The 20,280-nt window shown below is 47.1% G+C and overlaps 1 protein-coding gene across 3 annotated transcripts in view; it reads left to right on the top strand.

Moving 5' to 3' along the window:
• The window catches only part of dmgdh (dimethylglycine dehydrogenase), a 168,448-nt gene that overhangs the window by 96,126 nt on the left and 52,042 nt on the right, over positions 1-20,280 (top strand). For all 3 annotated transcript variants that reach the window (XM_041186943.1, XM_041186942.1, XM_041186941.1), the window contains exons 7-8: positions 1,042-1,240; positions 16,863-17,032. In XM_041186943.1, the coding sequence (XP_041042877.1) occupies positions 1,042-1,240; positions 16,863-17,032 (369 nt within the window). The remainder of the gene's footprint in view (positions 1-1,041; positions 1,241-16,862; positions 17,033-20,280) is intronic.

The following is a 20,280-nucleotide window of genomic DNA, read 5'->3' as shown; positions in this document are numbered from 1 at the left end:
TAGATGAAAAACAGGACGGAGCCAAGGATGGATTCTTGCGGGATTCTGGAGGTAGTGGCATAGGACAAATAGGAATGTAATGGAATCCATGAAGACACGTGCACCCTTTCTATTGCTGACTGCAAAACAAAAATTCAGGCCAGGAATTCTTTCGGCTGCAATGGAGATGGCCAAAAGCCATGAGGTTGACCACCAGTCCTGCAGCTACACAACTCACAAGTTTGTGGTTGCAATTCTGTTCCTACCCCATTTCCCAATGTTAGGTCTTGCCACGGGCCTGAGCCTGCGCCAAGGGTTTAACTAGGGTCTGGCAGACCAATAGGGTCATTCTTTCGCCATGGTGGGCAGAGCATATTTCATGTATGCTCCACTTATCCAGCACCCAGACAAGCAGTGCCCTGTAAACTCAGCCTGTAAGTGTTTAATAAGAGCTTGTCAAGGATTGTGAAGGATTTATTCAAGGCCACTCACATTGAGGTGGTGCAGTTTTACATGGGGGAAATAGAAATGAAAAATGTGTCTTCAAAACAGTGGTTAATATTTGAAGGAAAGTCAAGCTCAGCACAGCTAGTACTTATTTAAAAATAACTGGTGGTGGATTTGGGATAGAGGTGAAGGATGCAGCCATATTTCATTTATTGGCTTGAATTTCACTGGCAGTCCCATCCAAACTCCTGCTGGCAACTCTGACTTGACCTATTATCCTCTTGCACTCTTGAACCAACCCAGCTCCCACGGCATTTTAACATCAGTTGGCAGCCTTAACTCAAACCAACTGAGTTCCACTGTCAACCCTAGCATGACCCTGCTCTCGCTGACATCCTGATTCAACTATATACAGTCAGGCAATTTGGAGGATTGATAACTGCTGGGATCCATCAATATGAGAATGTATAATCAGCAGGAAGGCATCTTGTTTTTCCATGAGTGCGTCGACTATCAGCAGCATTTAGCCTTTCCTTTGGCATTATTCACATATCAGATACATCAGAATTCAGGCAGTGTATGTACTCAGAGTTTTTGTATAATGGTCTATTCCAGGATTTGGCAAGGAACTTTTCGAATCGGATTTGGATAGGATCTTGGACAATGTTGAAAATGCTATGGAGATGGTCCCAGTTTTGAAAAAAGCAGATATAATTAACATAATATCAGGTCCTATTACATACACCCCGGACATTCTTCCAATGGCTGGACCACACCATGGTGTCCGGAACTACTGGGTGGCTATTGGATTTGGGTAGGTACAGTTTCTGGTTCTTTTCAACCAATATCATTAATTGTTTCATTCATTCATTCATATGGATAAAATGACAAGGATTTTCCACTTTAGTGAAATGCTGGCACATCTTCGACAGTACATGAATTCTACTATTGCTGCCAGGCGATGAGTTGGGGTAGGTAAAATTAGCCCTTCTCAATCTGAACTCCTAGATCTGTCAATATCTGTTGACTGATCATCCTTTTGAATGATTAAACATCACTTTGCGAATGTGAGACCTGGGTGATTTTAACTCTTGGGTCTCATTGGCATTGTTCCAGTCAGTCTCTCATTGAAACCTGGAGACATAAGAAGACTCAGCATGCCTGCAAATCCACCATGAGACATTAAAAACAACAGAGACAAACTTGCTCTGATACATCCTTGGATAAGTTTCATGAGATTTCTCAGAGGAATCTTATGTTGTCAATGTCAGGATTCCATGAGACTATGAACAAAGTGACAGAAGCAGTTACCCAACTTGAGAAAGAAATAATTGAACTGGAAGAATTGGAAGCCCAGTTGGTTGAATTCAAAAACACACTCACTCTTATGTCTAAAAGTGAGAAATCCCTGAAGCATAGATTGACAACCTTGATAATTGAGAATGGCACAATAATCTTAGTATGTCTGACACCCCAGAGAAGGCAAATGAGAGACTTGGATCCACCTGAACATGTAGAATAAGGCATGAAGGAAACTTTGCAGTTTGAAACTTTGACCAGGATGGTATCTATCATACTGTCAAGCATATCTCTATTTATCTTGATTTGTCAGTAGACTGCCTTCACAACTCTAGATAATTTGTACTGAATGACATGAATCTTAAATACACTATTCTGACTGAAAGTATACACAAAAGAGGATGTTTTATTCCTGAACTCCCATGAGAAGGCTAGTGAACTTATTGAAAAGCAATGAAGGATTGCTGGCTGTTCATTCTTCACCAGGGGAGTTTCTAGCATGGATGGGAGAGGCATGAGCTAAATGTAGGGGGACAGGATGAAACTCAGCAAGGATGTTGAGTTCTTTTTTCATTGATCATTCGCTTTCAACACTATTCCAAATGGGGATTCTACAGCTGGAGTGCTGTTCAGATGCCTCAGTTACAATACAGGGTGAACCCCTTACTTCAATATTTTTCGGCGATCTCAAGAGCCTTGTGTTTGGACTCCCAGCACCCATTGCAGAGCCACCCCACATGGGTGCATTCTGGGTGCCTCAAGTATATTGTAGGTTTGATAACATCGGGAGCCAGAAAATGGGGGATTCAGTGCATTTTAGCACATTGGAAATCTATTGTCAGATTATTGGCCCCTGTTTGTTGATGTTCAAGAATCACTACTGCATGATCTATAGTTCAAAATGGACAAACTTGCAGAGGAATCCTGCCTGGTTACCTTTTGCATCATGAACCTTTCGATAGCACTTAGCCAGATCCAGCAGTGGATATATCTGGGAGTCACTGAAAAATCGAACCAAAATTTAAAAGGAACATTCTCAAATTATGGATGAGAGGCTTTAGCTGCACCTAAGAGTGTAATGTGGGTTCACTGCCGCCCAAAATGGTCTCTTAGGGAGGAGTCTGTGAAACAACTCAGTAGTTCGTTTTAGGTGGCTGTGCTGTGTAATGACCTCCACCCCATGTGAAGCCTAATCCTAGGAAGTACATCATGGGGTGCTTCATCTTATGTCCTTCTCTAGGATATATCATTACCGGTTCAGGTAAGGGATGATCCAACTAAACTGAAAAAACAACAGGGTCCGAACTAAAGATGGTCAAGGCTGAATTGAGGTATCAAGCTAAACCTAGATGCATGGGGATCCATCAAGTGATCTATCTTAAAAGGAACAACGCTAAAAACTTAAGGAAGCATTGCCCACCTAAACTGAAAATATGAAAGAACTAAAATCATCGACCTATTTGCTGATAGGTTAATCTGAATGAAAGACCAGACAAAAGCCTAATCACACAAGCGCACAAACTTTATTAAAAACAGACAATGCTGAAAACGCTCAACAGGTGCTGCAAAACTTAAGTGCCTCTTCTTGAAGAGACTAAAATTTTCTTAGGAATTGAGTTGTCTCATAGAAACTGGTTTTTAACAAAATTAATTAACGAATGCTGGAAAGGGAGACGTGTTACCGAGGCTTTTCGTCTTGTACTCATCAGGACAAATGCAAGAGTGCCAAATTTCAAACAATCACAACAATTTATATTACAGGAGGAAAGGGTGCTGATTGGTTGGCAAGTTGGCTCTGATTGGCTAAGACATTGCCATGGAGAAGGCAATGGGGAACTATAGGTTCCCCAAGCTCTTGGATAATTCAAAAAAGGCACAAGGCTTGAACATATTCCCATCATTTACAGAAAGCGTGTCTCTTGGGCTTGGAATCTCAAGTTTCCAGCCTCAAGTCTATCCACTCAGGGTTAATTAATAAGCCAGGCACATCCATAATTTACTTGTCTGGTTCAAAACAGGCCTACAGAATCTACTGCCAATGTTTGACTAGTTTTAATCTACCAGTGCCAGATGTATTTTAGAACCCCAGGGATACGGAGCTTACCTTTCCCCCCAAAGTGAATAGATGCAAATTAGTCATTAGACATCTGGCAGGTGTGGTTTTGAGACCTCACCACATGGCCAGCAGACACTAGGAACTTTTAGAAGCAGCCTTTTGGACAGCACAACGCACCGTAAAAAGTTGCTATGTTTTTTGAGAAGAAGAATTGAAAGTTATAAATATATTAAATGGCAATATTTGACTTTTTTCAGAGGGGGAAGGTCAAAAACACTTACTGGCTTCTGTTATGATCCCAGCTGATGTTACTACTGGACAGGTCAGATCCCTGGGTGGAACCTGGCTTGATAGATCCTAACTTTTATTTTTTGTTGAGAAATGTGGAGGGCGGCTAATGAACAGAGTCACAAAGTCTGCTGATTTATTTTTAACAAAAGAATAAAACATTTATTAAACAAGAAAAAGATGAACTATATTACGTTGCTCCTTCACCACAACCATACCTTTACAGCTATGTACAAATTTGTAAGAATAACACAAGTTACAAAAGATCTATCTTATACTCTCATGATCACAGTCCATGTAAACCAATAGGCGACCGGTGCTCAGACACACCACCCTCTGAAGCAAAGTGATAGATGCCACCCAAAGTATATGCTATGGATCTCTTATCAACTTCCCCCCCCAAACGCTTGTCATACCATGAGCCAATTGGTCTCACAGAAACTCTGTCCTTCACTCGGGGGTTTCCAATCTCCACTCTTGAAGAACTCACCTTGGAATCTACTCCCAAGTGATGCTTTCTCTGGGACATCTTCAGCAAGGATCCACCTCCCTCCGATGTTCCTCTCCCCTGGATCACCATATGCATTCAAGTTCTGCCTTCCATGCACTCTCTCAAAGACTAGGCCATGCCAACAGAACACCACTGCTTCACAGCCCCATAGAAAGGAGTCACCAACCTCTGGCTGTCTCTACTGATCTTCTGGCCTCTCGCAAGTCCACTTAGTCTTGATTCTGCTGCCTGTAGCTTTCTCTCTTTAATTCGGAGACTTTTCCTCTGCTCCTTACTTTAACTTTACTGAACAGGATCTTGTTCCAGACTCCAGTTCTTGCCCTTTGACTTAACATAAGGGTCTTCATTCTCCTTTTCCTTTAAGACCTGCTCCCTTCAGTTCCCTCTCCCAGTAGACTGCTGACAACTTGGTATCTCCCTTGAGATCCAGAACTCAAAGAACAAAGAAAAGTACAGCACAGGAACAGGCCCTTTGGCCCTCCAAGCCTGCGCCGATCATATTGCCTGTCAACTAAAACATTTTGCACTTCTGGGATCCGTATCCCTCTATTCCCATCCTATTCATGTATTTATCAAGCTGCCTCTTAAACACCACTATCGTACCTGCTTTCACCACCTCCTCTGGCAGCGAATTCCAGACACTCACTACCCTCTGCGTAAAAAACTTGCCCTACACATCACCTTTATAGTTTTCTCCTCTCATCTTAAATCTATGTCCTCTAGTAATTGACTCTTCCACCCTGGGAAAAAGTTTCTGACTATCTACTCTGTCCATGCCACTCATAATTTTGTAAACTTCTAACAAGTTGCCCCTCAATCTCTATCGCTCAAGTGAGAACAATCCGAGTTCCTCCAAACTCTCCTCATAGCTAATAACCTCCAGACCAGGCAGCCTCCTGGTAAACCTCCTCTGCACCCTCTCCAACGCCTCCATATCCTTCTGGGTAATGTGGTGACCAGAATTGCACGCAATATTCCAAGTGTGGTCTAACCAAGATTCTATACAGCTGCAGCATGACTTCCCAGCTTTTATACTCAATACCCCTGCCAATGAAGGCAAGCTTGCCATATGCCTTCCTGACTACCTTATCCACCTGCGTTGCCACTTTCAGTGACCTGTGGACCTGTACACCCAGATCCCTCTGTCTGTCGATGCACTTAAGGGTTCTGCCATTTACTGTGTAATTCCTGCCTGTATTATACCTTCCAAAATGCATTACCTCGCATTTATCTGGATTAAACTCCATCTGCCATTTCTCTGCCCAAGTCTCCAACCGATCTATATCCCGTTGTATCCTTTGACAATCCTCTTCACTATCTGCAACTCCTCCAACCTTGCTGTCATCTGCAAACTTACTAATTAGCTCAGTTACATTTTCCTCCAAATCATTTATGTATACCACAAACAGCAAAGGTCCCAGCACTGATCCCTGTGGAACTCCACTAGTCACAGCTCTCCATTCGGAAAAGCACCCTTCCACTGCTATCCTCTGTCTTCTATGACCAAGCCAATTCTGTATCCATCCTGCCAGCTCACCTCTGATCCCGTGCAACTTTACCTTCTGTACCAGTCTGCCATGAGGGACCTTGTCAAAGGCCTTACTGAAATCCATGTATATAACATCCACTGCCCTTCCATCGTTGATCATCTTTGTCACTTCCTCGAAAAACTCGATCAAGTTAGTGAGACGCGACGTCCCCTTCACAAAACCATGCTGCCTCTCACTAATATGCCCATTTGCTTCCAAATGGTAGTAAATCCTGTTACGAAGAATCTTCTCCAATAATTTCCCTACCACCGACATAAGGCTCACCGGCCTGTAATTTCCTGGATTATCCCTGCTACCCTTCTTAAACAATGGAACAACATTGGCCATTCTCCAGTCCTCTGGGACCTCACCCATAGCCAGTGAGGATACAAAGATTTCTGTCAAGGCCCCAGCAATCTCCTCCCTTGCCTCCCTCAGTACTCTGGGGTAGATCCCATCTGGCCCTGGGAACTTATCCACCTTAATATTCTTCAAGACGCCTAACACCTCCTTTTTTGATCTCAACATGATCCAGGCTATCTACACACTCTTCCCTACACAAATCGACCGCTAAGTCCTTCTCTTTGGTGAATACTGATGAGAAGTATTCATTCAGTATCTCTCTCATTTCTTCTAGCTCCACACACAGATCCCACCTCTGTCCCTGAGTGGGCCTACCCTTTCCCTGGCTATCCTCTTGCCCTTTACATATGTATAAAAGGATTTTCCTTAATCCTGGTTGCCAGAGACTTTTTATGACCCCTTTCAGCCCTCCTGACTCCTTGCTTAAGTTTCTTCCTACTTCCTTTGTATTCTCCACGGGCTTCATCTGTTCCCAGCTTTCTAGCCCTTACGAATGCTTCCCTTTTCTTTTTGACTAATCTCACAATATCCTTCATTATCCAAGGTTCCTGAAACTTGCCACGCTTATCCTTCATCCTAGCAGGAACATGCCGGTCCTGAATTCTTATCAACTGACGTTTGAAAGCCCCCCACATGTCAGTTGTTGATTTGCCCTCAAACATCCGCCTCCAGTCTAGATTCCTCAGTTCCTGCCTAATATTGTTATAATTAGCCTTCCCCCAATTAAGCACCTTAACCCGAGGTCTCCTGCTTTCCTTATCCACCAGTACCTTGAAACTTACTGAATTATGGTCACTTTTCCTGAAATGCTCTCCTACTGAAACTTTGACCACCCGACCATGTTCATTCCCTATTACCAGGTCCAGTATTGCCCCTTCCCTGGTTGGACTATCTACATATTATCTCAGGAAGCCCTCCTGGATGCACCTTACAAATTCTGCACCATCCAAACCCCTAGCAATAAGTGATGCCCAGTTAATATAGGGAAAGTTAAAATCACCCACCACATCAACTCACTTGACATTCACAGTTACTTTAACTTTAGAGCAGCTCGTCTAAGATTCTTAGACTTCTTTTCCTCAGAAACCTGCTTAAATGTCCAGCTAGAGAGAGATTTAAACTTCTCCCTTCACCTTAGAGGATAAACACCAGCTGAACTGAAACTGTTTCTCTGTTTCTGTGGGCCCCCTGTTGCTAGGCAACGGCACAGTTTCCCTACTTTGTTTTAACTTCCCTAAACCGCTTCAAGGGTTGTAAAACTTTTTTTATTCATTCATGGGATGTGGGTTTTGCTGGCTCGGCCAGCATTTATTGCCCATCCCTAATTGCCCTTGAGAAGGTGGCGGTGAGCCGCTGCAGTCCATGTGGTGTAGGTAGACCCACAGTGCTGTTAGGGAGGGAGTTCCAGGATTTTGACCCAGTGACAGTGAAGGAACGGTGACATAGTTCCAAGTCAGAATGTTGAGTGGCTTGGAGGGAACTCATTAAAATGCAGGTATACAAACAAACCCACAGACTTGCTGACTCCTTTCTAACTAAAAATCCAGGCTTTACCTTCTAACACACAAATAAAAAAATATAAATTAAACTTAAACTTAAAGTTATAGCTTAAACTTAGCTTAAAGCTATACTTATCCCTAACAAACTCAAATACACACACAACTTACTTAAACTAACTCTAGTTCCTAACACTTCAAAAATATCTTAAATTCAGCTCACCCTACGATGGCTCTTTGAAAGATCTAACCAATTAGTCCTATTCCCCTGCATTTTCTTCATAGCTCTGCACATTATCCCCTTTTAAATTTTATCCAGTTCTCTTCTAATTGAATCTGCTTCAACCACTCTTTCAGGTAGTGCATTCCAGATCATAACAACTTGCTGGGTAAAGACATGTCTCCTCATCTTGCCTCTGATCCTTTTGCCAAATGCCTTACATCTGTGCCCATTGGTCACCAACCCTCCTGCCTCTGGGAACAGTTCTTCCTTATTTACTCTTAACAAAAGCCTTCATGATTTAGAGCACCTTTTCTTTTTATTATTCATTCATAGGATACGGGCATTGCTGACAAGTCCAGCATTTATTGCCCACCCTTAGTAACTCTAACTGCCAGGCCATTTCAGGAGTTAGTTAGGAGTCAACAACGTTGCTATGCATCTAAAAGTCAGAAGCGGGGATGTTCGCTGATGATTACACAACGTTCAGCACCATTCGCGAATCCTCAGATACTGAAGCAATCTGTGCTCATATGTAGCAAGACCCAGACAAGATTCAGGCTTGGGCTGATAAGTGGCAAGTAACATTTGTGCCACACAAGTGCCAGGCAATGACCTGCATTCTTTTCAACAAGAATGAATCCAACCATCTCCCCATGACATTCAATGGCATTACCATTGCTGAATCTCCTTTTTTCAACATCCTGGGGGTTCCCATTGATCAGAAACTGAACTGCAGTAGTCATATAAATGCTGCGATTACATGAGCAGGTCAGAAGCTGGAAATTGTGTGGAAACTAACTCACTTCCTGACTCACCAAAGTCTACCCGCCATCTATAAGACACCAATCAGCAATGTGATGGAATACTCTCCATTTGCCTGGCTGAGTGCAGCTCCAACAACACTCAAGAAGCTCAACACTATCCAGGACAAAGCAGCCCGCTTGATTATCACCTTATCCACCACCTTCAACATTCAGTCCCTCCACCGCTGATGCACAGTAACAGAAATGTGTCCCTTCTACAAGGTGCACTGCAGCAACTCACCAAGGCTCTTTCGAACAGCAACTTCCAAACTTGCGACCTATACCACCTCGAAGGACAAGGGCAGTAAATGTATTGCAACACCGCCACCTGTAAACTCCCCTCCAAGTCACTCACCATCCTGACTTGAAAATATCTTGCTGTTCCTTCACTGTCGCTGGCTCAAAATCCTGGAACTCCTTTCCTAACAGCACTGTGGGTGTACCTACACCACATGGACTGCAGCTGTTCAAGAAGGCAGCTCACCACCACCTTCATGTTTCCAGGACTGTCACTGACCTCATCTCCTCTGGGGATCTTCCTCCCACAGCTTCCAACCTGATAGTCGCCCAACCTCGGACGGCCCGCTTCTACCTCCTACCCAAAATCCACAAATGGAACTGTCCCGATAGACCAATCATGTCAGCTTGCTCCTGCCCCACAGAACTCATTTCTCGTTATCTTGACTCCCTTCTCTCTCCCCTTGTCCAGTCCCTTCCCACCTACATCTGTGATTCATCTGACACCTTACGTCACATCAACAATTTCCAGTTCCCTGGCCCCAACCGCTTCCTCTTCACCATGGACGTCCAATCCCTCTACACCTCCATCCCCCACCAGGATGGTCTGAGGGCCCTTAGCTTCTTCCTCGAACAGAGGCCTGAACAATCCCCATCCACCACTCTCTTCCATCTGGCTGAACTTATTCTCACACTGAACAATTTCTCCTTCAACTCCTCTCACTTCCTCCAAATAAAAGGTGTGGCTATGGGTACCCGCGTGGGCCCCAGCTATGCCTGTCTCTTTATGGGGTATGTGGAACATTCCTTGTTCCAGTCCTACTCCGGCCCCCTTCCACAACTCTTTCTCCGGTACATCGATGATTACTTCGGTGCTGCTTCATGCTCTCTTCGGGACTTGGAAAAATTTATTAATTTTGCTTCCAATCTCCACCCCTCCATCATTTTCACGTGGTCCATCTCTGACACTTCCCTTCCCTTCCTTGACCTCTCTGTCTCATTCTCTGGTGATATACTGTCCACCAATATCCATTACAAGCCTACCGACTCCCACACCTACCTTGACTACAGCTCCTCACACCCCGCTTCCTGTAAGGACTCCATCCTATTCTCTCAGTTCCTTTGCCTCCGTCGCATCTGTTCCGATGATGCTACCTTCAAAAACAGTTCCTCTGACATGTCCTCCTTCTTCCTTAACCGAGGTTTTCCACCCATGGTCGTTAACAGGGCCCTCAACCGTGTCCGGCCCATCTCCCGCGCATCCGCCCTCACGCCTTCTCCTCCCTCCCAGAAACATGATAGGGTCCCCCTTGTCCTCACTTATCACCCCACCAGCCTCCGCATTCAAAGGATCATCCTCCGCCATTTCCGCCAACTCCAGCATGATGCCACCACCAAACGCATCTTCCCTTCACCCCCCCTGTCGGCATTCCATAGGGATTGTTCCCTCCGGGACACCCTGGTCCACTCCTCCATCACCCCCTACTCCTCAACCCCCACCTATGGCACCACCCCATTCCCACGCAAAAGATGTAACACCTGCCCCTTCGTTTCCTCTCTCCTCACCGTCCAAGGGCCCAAACACTCCTTTCAAGTGAAGCAGCATTTCACTTGCATTTCCCCCAACTTAGTCTACTGTATTTGTTGCTCCCATTGTGGTCTCCTCTACATTGGAGAGACCAAACATAAACTGGGCGACCGCTTTGCAGAACACCTGCGGTCTGTCCGTAAGAATGACCCAAACCTCCCTGTCGCTTGCCATTTTAGCACTCCACCCTGCTCTCTTGCCCACATGTCTGTCCTTGGCTTGCTGCATTGTTCCAGTGAAGCTCAACGCAAACTGGAGGAACAACACCTCATCTTCCGACTAGGCACTTTACAGCCTTCCGGACTGAATATTGAATTCAAGAACTTTAGGTCTTGAACTCCCTCCTCCATCCCCACCCCCTTTCTGTTTCTTCCCCCTTCCTTTTGTTTTTTCCAATAAATTATATCGATTTTTCTTTTCCCACCTATTTCCATTATTTTTAACTATTTTTAGATCTTTTATGCTCCCCCCACCCCCACTAGAGCTATACCTTGAGTGCCCTACCATCCATTCTTAATTAGCACATTCGTTTAGATAATATCACCAACTTCAACACTTCTGTGTTCTTTTGTTCTGTTGTCTGTGACATCTTTTGATGATCTGCTTCTATTACTGCTTGTTTGTCCCTACAACCACACCACCACCTCCACTTCTCTCCCCCCACCCAACCGCGCACCCCCCCCCCCCCCCCCCCCCCCCCACCACACACACACACACACGCACACACACACACACACAAATATATACACCTTAAAGCAGCTTATATTTCACCCCTCTCCTTGGATTCACCTAGTTCTGTTGAAGGGTCATGAGGACTCGAAACGTCAACTCTTTTCTTTTCCGCCGATGCTGCCAGACCTGCTGAGTTTTTCCAGGTAATTCTGTTTTTGTTTTAGATTTCCTTCCCTAAGGGATATTAATGAACCAGATAATTTTTAACAACAATCTTGCAGCTTCATGGTGACCATTACTGATACGAATTTTTTATTACAGATTTATTTAATTAATTAACTGAATTTAAATATCCCGGCTGCCATGGAGGGATTTGAACTCATATCTCCAGGTCATTAGGCCAGGACCCTGGATTGCTAGTCCAGTAACATAAGCACTATGGCTGGGATTTTCCTGTCCCACCCACAGCGGGAATTGTCATGGGCAGGACGGAAAATTTGACGGACCAGGCAAAGGCCCGTTGACTTTGGACGGGAATTTCCGGACCTGCGACTGTACCCATAATAAATATTAAACCACTATTAAATTATTCATGACCTTATTTGCTTAAGAAGGACAACCCCTGATTCTCTGGCCTCTTTATGTAACTGAAGTCCTGCAGCCCTGGTAGTATTCTAGTAGATATGCACTGCATTCTCTCTGAAGCCTTGACATCCTTCCTAAATTAAGATGCCTTTTGCCAGTGTGGACTGTCAAGCTGTCCTGTTCTCCCCCTACTCTGGTAGGGACAGTGCAGGTGATCACTTTAATGGGCAGAATTTTCTGCCTGGCGGACGGGCTGTGTGGGCGTGGACCCGATCGACACCCGCGATTGGGTCCGCACCGCCATTTTACACAGGCGGGCCAATTAAGGCCCTCCCAGCGTGAAACACAGCTCCTGAGGACAGCAGGTGTGGGCATGCAGCAGCAGGACTACTATGACCTCCGGGTCCAATGGCGACCCGGCGGCCTGTTTAAAAGTGCTCCTGCAGCCTTACAAAGGCTGTCAACCATGGCCAGCAGAAGGGCTCCCCAGAGTGCTGCTGGTGAGCAGGCCAGGCAGGAGGGTAGGGCGGCGGGGGGGGGTGGCACTGTGCCCCTCATTTCTCAGATAACTGCCTTGCTGCTCTCCTCGAGGAGGTGGCAGCATGGTGGGAGGTCCTTGTACCCCAGGATGGGAGGAGGAAGCCTCCCCCACATGACCAAACATGCCTGGGAGGAGGTGGTGAGCTCCCACGACACGGTGCAGCGCACCTGGATCCAGTGCTGCAAGCGTTTCAATGAGCTTTTGTGCTGTGGATGGGTGAATACCATGTTGGCATTGGTCACTTAACCCAACAGGTTGTCTTCCCCCCCCACCCCCTCCACAAACTCTGAGCTGCATTGAATCACTGACGACATGTGTCCTTCGCTGGGTGGGCCAGCAGATATTGGAACATTCTGAGGTCACCCTGGGTTCTGCACCCGCAGCATGTGGTACAGTGGCACCCACATCGCTGTTCTGGGGGCAACCTGGAGGAGCTGCACCGAAGCACAGTGCTGGAACTCCAGGGCATGTCAAGGTCAGGGTGCTGACATGCTGGGAGGGGAGCTTCCAGGTGACGGGGCACCAATCGATCTGCTGCCCTTTGCATTCCACGTGCTTGCGCCTCCTTGCTCCGCATGGTTGGACCGTGTGGTACCAAATGTGATGTAGGCAGCATTTGGCCAAGTTGGGGGGACCGGCCTAGCATCTTTGTGTGAGTGTGCGGCAGCTGTGGGGTGAGGAGGTACTGGAGCCCTGCAATGCCCCACTCTGGATGGGGTAGGACGACAACAAAGAGTTTCCAGGTACAAATTGCACTAATCAATGCTCTTCTCCCCTTTTCAGGAAAAGGTTGCTCATAATGCCACCGAGCAGATGAGGACAGGGGGAGGGCCGGCCCAGTTGGCCGTTATTACCAGGTTTGAGCAGGAGGCCCTAGATTTGGAGAGGCCTCACGCGCCCAGGTCCACCAGTGTCGGTGAGGCTGGGGTGCCACGGGCAGGTATGTTTGCCCAACAGTGAGGTCACCATTAGTGTCCCAACAGCCATGGCAGTGCTGAATGTTCAGTGATTGAAGTTTGCAACATGGCTTGACCATTGCTCATGGAAGGATGAGCGCATAATGACCATGGGGGCAGGGATGCACATTGACATTGTCTCCACATTAACTAATCGAATGTCCTTGTTCTTCCTTTCAGCATCAGCGTAGCAGGGCCGGCAGGAGGAGGCACAGGGGCCCCCTCTCACACCTGAGGGCCCTGAAGTCTCTGACCCACCAGAGTCACACCATCTCTGCCAGGCAGGCACCAGCGCAGATACTAGCACCTCAGTGGAAATTAGATCATCGGCTAGTGTCCCAGGGCACAGTGGTGTGGGCACTTCACAGTCGCTGGAGGAGCTGGCAGAGACAGAGAGTGCCCATGGCGTCAGCAGTTGGAGGACTGCAAGGGACCAGGCATGTTCTCAGTCAGTGGCTAATGATGTGCCCCTGGAGTTGTCCATGAGGTAGCAAACACTGGAAGTCCAGCAGGGTGTGCAGGAGGATCTGGCGGAGATGCATGAGGCAATGCTTGGCTTGGTCTCCATGGTGGAGGAGTCCACACGGACCATCGCCAATTCAGTAAGCCTCATGGCCAAGCGCCAGGCTTCCTCCATGGAGTGGCAACTCTCGTGGAGAGGGTCCTTCAGGAGGCCAATTAGGGCTTCCTGGGGATGCACTCTGACCAGCAAGCCCTCACATCGGCATTGACCTCAGCTGGTCATAGCCAATGTGGGAGATGGTCTGGGCACCAAGTTTCCCAGCTCGGTGAACATCCATCTGAGGTTAGCAGGGAGTTCTGAAGCAAACTCACATCGGCGCAGCAGCTGCCTGTCGTCCCTGCGGGCTCCTCTCAGGGTGCTCCAGATAAGGGCAGCAGCTCCTCTGCCCCTCTCCCAGTGACCGTTGTATCCAATGAGGCTGTGATGACTGGGGAGATGCCAGTTGTGGAACTGGCAGCTCCCTCCCAGACGGGGCCAGCACAGGCTCCACAGGCCAGAGGACGGCCACCAAGGTTATCGAGGCCAACAGGACAGCAGAGTCAGCAGGCTGTCTCAGATACCACTCCCAGCGAGGGGCCAGCACCAAGACATAGCACCCAAAAACGTAAATTTAAGGCACCTTAGGCACATCATGGGTTTCTCACTGGTGCTTTTGTGTTGCCCCAGAATGAAGTCATGATTAGTTGGTGTGGTGTTTAACATCTTTGTCATTTTGTTTCCTTAAGTTCATTTTGTAATATCATTAAATTCAGACATGTCACCATGGCTGAGGGTGCCTCTTTTCCTCTGCAGGTGGATGGTTACCCATGATGTTATGAGTGAGTTGTGTCACATTCAGCTTTATTAACAAGGCCCTTAGTTAATATTCCTATCCAGGCAGCTGTAGCACACAGGTATCGAGTTTGGAGCCTACAGCACAGGCTTTTGTTGGAGGTCCATCTGTGGTGTTTTAGCTGAAGGTTCGTTGGATTAAAGCCTCCCGGGTGTCCCTGCCTCCCATGTCCCAGTCAAAGTCTACCCCCTCAGTATTTCCCTGTGCGTGCTCATCCTCGGACTCACTGCTGGACTCATCGTGTGCAGCCGCAGCCACATCTTCTTTGTCCACCGTGTCACCCCTTTCCAGCGCAAGATTGTCCAGAGCGCAGCATGCAACTACTATCAGAGACACACGATCTGGGGGGGTACAGGAATGCACTCCCTGAACAGTCCAGGCATCGGAAACGCATCTTGAGAAGACCGATGGTTCTCTCCACCACAGCCCTTGTGAAGGCGTGGCTCCTATTGTACTGCTGCTCAGCTTCTGTTCTTGGATGGCGGAGAGACATCATGAGCCACTTTCTGAGGGGATAGCCCTCATCTCCCAGCAGCCATCCATCCAACTGGACTGGAGCAGTGAAGAGCCCCGGCACCTGGGAATGTCTGAGGATGTAGGCGTGGTGGGAGCTGCCTGGGTACCTTGCACAGACTTGTAGAATCTGCATCCTGTGATCACTCACTATCTGCACGTTCATGCAGTGGAAGCCCTTCCTGTTGACTCAACTGCTGGTGCCTTGATGGCCACGTGTGCAGACCATTGCACCCTGGACACGGGGGAAGCCAGCAATGGCCGCAAAGCCTCTGGCTCGGTGTGTCTGGCCGGCCTGGTCTCAGCCTAAGTGGATGAACATCAATGCACGCCTGAATAGACCATCTATCACCGACTTGACACAAGTGTGGACAGCTGATTGGGAGACCCCGCGAAGATCACCCACTGAGCCCTTGAAAGAGCCAGGGGCATAAATGTTAAGGACTGTGACCTTTAGAGCTACTGGCATGGGGTATCCACCCACACAGTTAGTGGAGATCCTAGGGCCTATCATCTGACAGATAGTGTTGACTGTCTCCCTTGAGAGACGGAGCCTCCTTTGGCACTGCACCTCAGACATATTGAGGTAATTGCTTCGCTGTCTGTATACCCTGGCAGCAGGACAGTGGCGTCTTCTGTGGCCCCTTCCACCTTGGACTTCCTGTTGGCCCTGCGCCCCTTGTGCCTGCACCTGTCCTCCCAGAGGTGGCTCCCCTGGAGGCTGAATGTGCACTCCTGGCCTCCTTCCCCTTCTGGCCCTCCCTCCCTCCTCAGAGGAGACCACAACTCTATTCCTAGGCTAAGGGAAGGCTTCCTGAAACTTGCAGGCCCCAATCTTCACTGTAGAGCGCTGACCTGAAGGCTGAAAGTCCTGTCCAAGCAGCCGGAAGAGTTTTGAAGTATTTCTGCTCACACAGCTAAGTATCAGTAACTTTCCAAATTAAATATCTGACTGAGCACGTTCGCGACCCCACTGACACCTCTTATCCCGTCCGTGGATGAGGTTTATACAAATGTGTCCTACCCGTTGCGCCTGTGTGATGGCCTGAAGATTGCACGGGCTCCGAAAAATCACTGTCAGTTGGGGCCTCAAGGGCTTTAAGTGGCCCATCAATTAATAGCGGGCGTGCATCAGAGATGATTGCGTGTCCGCCCACCGAAATATCACGATGGTGCGCAGTGACGTTGGGACACTCCGTGCGACATTACCGTGTGTCATTTTACGCGTTGGTGTGTGGTGCCCGCCCCCATATGCCAATGGGAAAACTCTGCCCAATATATTTCCCCCATCTGTCATTGTTTTCTGAGTTAACTGGAAGCATATATGCTAATGAATTTAATTAATTAAAAAATCCCAGCTAAACAATTGGGCATAAATTGTTATTTTTTGCAACTTAAAGAAAAGATATCTGTACTTTCAGATATGGAATCATTCATGCTGGTGGAATTGGAAAGTATCTTAGTGACTGGATTATGGATGGGGAACCTGATTTTGACCTCATTGAACTCGATCCCAACCGCTATGGAAAATGGACAACAACCAAATTCTCATTGGATAAAGCAAGAGAGTCATATGGGTTCAACAATGCTGGTAAGAAGGATGGAAGGTTTTGAGTACGATTTAATTAATAAGTTTACCTTTGAGCATTTCTGGTTCAAATTCCATCCAAGGGCGAAAGCCCTAGTTTTAATGTAAACATTTACTGTCTTTACATTTGGAGGAATATACCATGGCATGATTACATTACTGTATCTGCTATTAGTTACATATAATCATTTTAGTAAAGTCACAAAAGCCATGTTAGAAAAGTCCATTCTGATTTTCCTACTTTGTATATTTGATTTACTTGAAGGGAGTTTTTGGAACAATTTGGTCTAAGAATTGAACCCTAGTGCAGGGAGAGTTATCTTATAAACCTCTTTGGGACACTCGCAGTAGTTCAGCTGGTAAATTTGCTGTCACTGTGAAACTGTGACGTAGAGAAGGACCTCAGGTTTGTCCCCTGGTTAATGGTCAGTTAGCTGATAAACCTGTAAGTATGGGCAATGATGCAATCCATTTGCCCCTGCACCCTGAGCTTGGGGCAGGCAGGGGCCCATATCCAATCATTACTGCTGGAAATTCTTTTTTTTTATTTGTTCATGGAATGTGGGCATCACTAGCAAGGCTAGAGTTTGTTGTCCATCCCTAATTGTTCTTGAGAAGGTGGTGCTGAGCCGCCTTCTTAAACCGCTGCAGTCCCTGTGTTGCACATACACCCACGGTGCTGCGGGGTCGGGAGTTCCAGGATTTTGATCCTGCGACAGTGAAGGAACGGTGATGTAGTTCCGGGTTAGGGTGATGTTTGGCTTGGAGGGGAACTGGTAGATGGTGGTGTTCCCATGCGTTTGTTGCCCTTGCCCTTCTAGGTGGTAGAGGTTGCAGGCTTGGAAACTGCTGTCGAAGGAGCTTTGGTGAGTTGCTTGGTGAGTGCATCTTGTATAGAGTGCTGCCACTGGCCTGGATTTTTCAGTCGGCCCAACACGCGGGCACGTAAAATGATGCGCGATGACGTGGGGCGTACGTCCCAATGTCATCGCGCTGTCTTGCAATGTTTTGTTCAGCGGGCAGGCGCTGGAGTTGGCTGCGCCCTCGTCGATAATTACATGGCCTATTAAGGCCATTAAGGAACTAATTAATTTCAAATTTACGCTGCCTGTCCAACCTAATGGTTGGCGGGCGGGTGAAAAGGCCAAGTGGCCTTTACGTTTTTTAGGAAACATCATCCACGAGCGGGATGAGGTTTCCTAAAGCTTTAATGAATTGTATTAAAATTTTTTCTGAAATATAAAAACATGTCTCTGGGCCTCAGGGCGATTGAAGCGCTCTTTTGTGAAAGCCTCTCCATCCACACCCCCCCACCCCCTGCACAGGTAGCAGCGCGCTACCGCTCACGCTTTACGCTGGGCAGGCCTTAATTGGCCTGCCCACATAAAATGGCAGTGTGGTGTGAAGCTGATCGCGGGTGTCAGTCGGCTCTGCGACCGTCTCCTCCCGCCGAGCCCACCCGACGCAGGAAACATTCAGGCCATTGTGTTCAGTGGAGAAGTGAGTGAATGTCTAAGGTGGTGAATGGGGTGCCAATGAAGCTGGCTGCTTTGTCCTGGATGGTGTCAAGCTTCTTGTGCGTTATTAGAGCTGCGCTCATCTAGGCGAGTGGAGAGTATTCCATCACATTCCTGACGTGTTCCGTGTAGAGGATGGACAGGAGGTGAGTTACTTGCTGCAGCATTCCCAGCATCTAACCTGTCTTTGTAGCCACAGTATTTTTATGGCTGGTTCAGTTCAGTTCCTGGTCAATGGTAATCCCCAGGATGTTGATAGTGGGGAATTCAGCAATGGTAATGCCATTGAATGTCAAGGGGAGATGTTTTGATTATTTATTGTTAGAGATGGTCATTACCTGGCATACTTGTGAAGCACAAAGGTTAGTTGGTAAATGGCACCTATGAGGACATGGGGTGAAAATAACATTGGGCTTCATTATAATAACCTCCTTGATGTAACAGTCTAATGACATGGACTGTTTAGGCTCATGCGAGTAACATAGCCATTTGAATGAGAATCTGGAGGTCACGAACATTATGGAACGATGGGAAGAATTTTCTCCCCATGGGTGGGAGGGGCTTGGGCGGGAGCGGGCACAGGCGGGAACACAGCCGATCGCCGCCTGCGAATGGCTGCGCGTCACCACTTTACATGGGGTGGGGGGGCCTAATTAAGGCCCGCCCAGCGTGACACGCACCCGAAAGCACTGAGCTCTTCTGAAGCGCTGAGTAGGCTGAGTTGAGGCCTGCGCTCTTTTGTGTATGCACGCAAAAGAGCGCAGAAATCTCCCTGAGGCACAGAGATGTCTCAGGGAGATTAGCTTGATTTTTTACAAATTTTAATAAAGAGAAAAAAAAATTTTTAAGACATGTCCCCTCATGTGACAGTGTCACATGAGCTGAAACATGTCAATGAACTTTAATAAAAACTTTCATTCCATTTATAAACACTTCATGAAACCTTATCCTGCTTGTGGATGAGGTTTCATGATAAATGCAAAGGCCGCCTGTGCACTTCGCCTGCCCACCAACCTTAAGGTTGGATGGTCAGCCCCGTTAAGTATTTCAATTGATATTTAAATGGCCTTAATAGGCCTTTGACAGTTTGGCACCGGAGTTGGCTGTGCGCCTGCCAAACTGAAAATCGGAAGGACCCGCCCCTGCTCACTGACCCGAAGATTCTGGCCTATGTTTCACCAATAGCCATTTGGTAGTACAGAACTTGAGTATTGCTGACAAAAGATACATGTCGAAGCTTTTCATCTTGCACTCATCAGGACACTTCGCAAGAATACCAATATAAGGGGACAACAACAATTTATACTGTACGTGAAGAGAATGCTGATTAGTTGACAAGTAGACTCTGATTGGTAGAGGCATTGCAATGGAGAATGCACCAGTGATGCTGACTGACATATATTAGTACACAGGGCCCTGTTTTTTGCAGACAGAAAGAACATGTTCACGCATTGCACCTGTTTCAGCTAAATAAAATGAGTGACAAGCATTCGCTGACTCATTCCTCATGGCAATGCCATGACCAATCAGGGTCAAGCTGCCTGGTTTAACTTTCAAACAATGCTTGGCAACTATCAGTCAGCATCACTGATGCATTCTCCATGGCAACACCTCTACCAGAGTCCACTTGCCAACCAATCAGCATTCTTTTCAGATACAGTATAAATTGTTGTTTTCCCCTTTGGTATTCTTGCAAAGCGTCCTGATGAGTGCTTAAAAAACTTCGACATGTCT

Source organism: Carcharodon carcharias, chromosome 4 (genome assembly GCF_017639515.1).
Source record: "Carcharodon carcharias isolate sCarCar2 chromosome 4, sCarCar2.pri, whole genome shotgun sequence".
NCBI classification, from domain to species: Eukaryota; Metazoa; Chordata; class Chondrichthyes; order Lamniformes; family Lamnidae; genus Carcharodon; species Carcharodon carcharias.
Note: the sequence above shows the minus strand (reverse complement) of the source record. Positions and strands in the feature narration are given on the sequence as shown.